General features: G+C 52.1%; 1 protein-coding gene across 1 annotated transcript in view; it reads right to left on the reverse strand.

Moving 5' to 3' along the window:
• The window catches only part of MBD2 (methyl-CpG binding domain protein 2), a 64,879-nt gene extending 64,715 nt beyond the window's left edge, over positions 1-164 (reverse strand). The window contains exon 1 of the mRNA XM_006891755.1: positions 6-164. Coding sequence (XP_006891817.1) covers positions 6-164 — 159 coding nt within the window. The remainder of the gene's footprint in view (positions 1-5) is intronic.
• Between the last annotated feature and the right edge of the window lie 2,138 nt (positions 165-2,302).

Genomic DNA, 2,302 nt, shown 5'->3' on the forward strand with positions numbered 1-2,302 from the left:
CGAGCGCCTTCCCTGCGCACGCCGCTCACCGGGGACGGAGCGAGCGCGCTGCCCTGGCCCCCCTGCTCTATGGCGGAGTCGCCGCCGGCGCCGCTGCCGCCCGCCGCGCTCTCCCCCTCCTCCTGCTCCGGGCAGCAGCGGCCTCCCCCCGGGTGCGCGCGCATCCAGCCCCCTCCCCAGCCGGCTCTGCGCTTCTTCCGTAACCGAGCCCTTGGAATCCCGGAGACCCGCCCCGCCCGCGGCGCGGCGCGCGGGGGACGCGCGCAAGCATCATAGAGCGTGCGCGCACAGAGCGTCCCTCCCGCCGGGGCGGGGCCAGCGCCGCGCCGCGGAGGTCCGCCGAGAGACAGGGGCCGCCATGTTGGCCACGCCCCCCGAGAGGCCACGCCCCCGCGGCACCCGCTAGGCCTGGGCCGCGCCCTTCCGGCCGCCTGGCCGCCCCCGGGGAGCCGCGGCCACCGGAAGGCCGGTGGGTCCTGAGTCACCACTGGGGGAATGACTGTCACTGCGGTAGCCTCCAGTGGGATTACCTCCCACCGCGGTGGAAGATGAGCTTTACCCACGTCTACTCCAAATTCATGAGCAAAATACACATTTGCTGGACTCATCATTTAGGTGGCTAACCCAAAGACGTGCTTTATTACTCATGGAAAGGTTGATACGGGTCAAAGCTAACCCAATGTCGATGCAGATGATGCAGATGAAAGGCCTGGTGATTCACCTTCAGAGGATCACCGACAACAAATGCAGAACCTGTTCCCCTGCCATTGTCACCTCTGGCCATTCCATGTGTCATGGGAGAGAGAACGTCCACAGGGTTTTCAGTGGATCTTAACATAAGGTCCTTCTTCTTGTAAGGTACCCTCATAGCTGACCAGCAGGTTTTCTGAAGCCATAAATCTTAGATGCATAGATTGTCTTTCTCACTCAGAGTAGCTGTTAGGTTCGAACCGGAAAGCTTTGGCCTGGCAACTCCTGACCACTAAGCCACCATCGCTTCCTTAGGTGCTGCACATACTTTGTTCTCACCCACTAAGCAAACAGCTCAGGTGGCCTCGGTATAAATGAGTTGTGCAGCCAACCCTCAGGCACCCAGAGTCATACAGTTCAAATCCACCAGCTGCTCCACGGGAGAAAGGTGGGTAATCTCCTTTCAACTGATAACAATTTCTGAAAACCACCAGAGCGTGAGCATTAGGTCTGTTCAGCTCCACAGCACACACCACCACCAAGTGCAAAAGTCTTGACAGTTTGAACCCACTGACTACCCAGAGACTCATCAAAACCTGGACTTGGTCATCTGCATTCATCAAGCACTAGTCTCGAGCCTTGACAACTGTGTCGACCAGTGACTCTGGTCACAGTTTGTCAGGATCAGCTCAAGGCCACAAGCATTGCCACCACCACCACCAAGAGTGACCTAGGTGTGAAATCTTGTTTCAAAGAAACCAGTGTTAATTTAAATTCACTTAAGTCATTACCTTGGCTTCTACTCTCAGGAGCCATTTGCTAAATTCTAGTAACCATCGTTTAGAAGTCACTTTTTTTTTTTTCTTTTTGGTCACACTTGAATTTTTCTGCTGTGATGTCATGAAGCAAAGTACAAAAAAATAATAACATCTATTTATCCTCTTAGTAAAAGAAGAAAACAATTGAATTCCTTTGAGGACTAGACTGACTGTAAAAGTATTGAGAAGCACCAGATACTTAAGGGACAGGCCCTCCTCTTTCCTTCAAACCAGTTGACAAATTATAAACGTTTTGTAATTTGGGGGGGGGGTGTGTGGAAACAAACCAAACACATTTTCTCAGAGAACCAGCACTGTGGTCTTAAGCAGTAAAAGTGTGACCAACTTCTCCTATTTATCTAATAATGGAAAAGATCTTGCTGGTTTCATCAGGCAGAAAAAGTGAAAGCAAGACCCAGCAAGAGAGGATTACCAACAGTGTGTGGGAAATCTGGACTATTAAACAATAGACATTTAAGGACCTTGTAGTGAAGTACACCCTGTGTTGGGTGCAGACCCAAAGACTGACAGTTCAAATCCACCAGCAGCCCCAGGGGAAAAGATGAGGTAGTCTCCTGTAACGATTGTCACTTTGGAAACCTGACTGAGGCTTGTCATGAGTCAGAATGTGTCCAAGGGCAGTGAGCTTGTTTTTCGTTGTTTGCTTGTTTTTTGAGCTGTGCCTAGGAACCCTTAAGAGTGTGGCCCCAGGTTGTTCATTGAACAGGCAGCAATTTGAACCCACCTGCCACTCAACCAGCCAGATATGTCAGCCTGCTTTCCTAAAGATTTCA

The sequence above is a fragment of the Elephantulus edwardii genome, unplaced genomic scaffold, assembly GCF_000299155.1.
Source record: "Elephantulus edwardii isolate Elephantulus edwardi_28Jun2011 unplaced genomic scaffold, EleEdw1.0 scaffold00103, whole genome shotgun sequence".
NCBI lineage: Eukaryota > Metazoa > Chordata > Mammalia > Macroscelidea > Macroscelididae > Elephantulus > Elephantulus edwardii.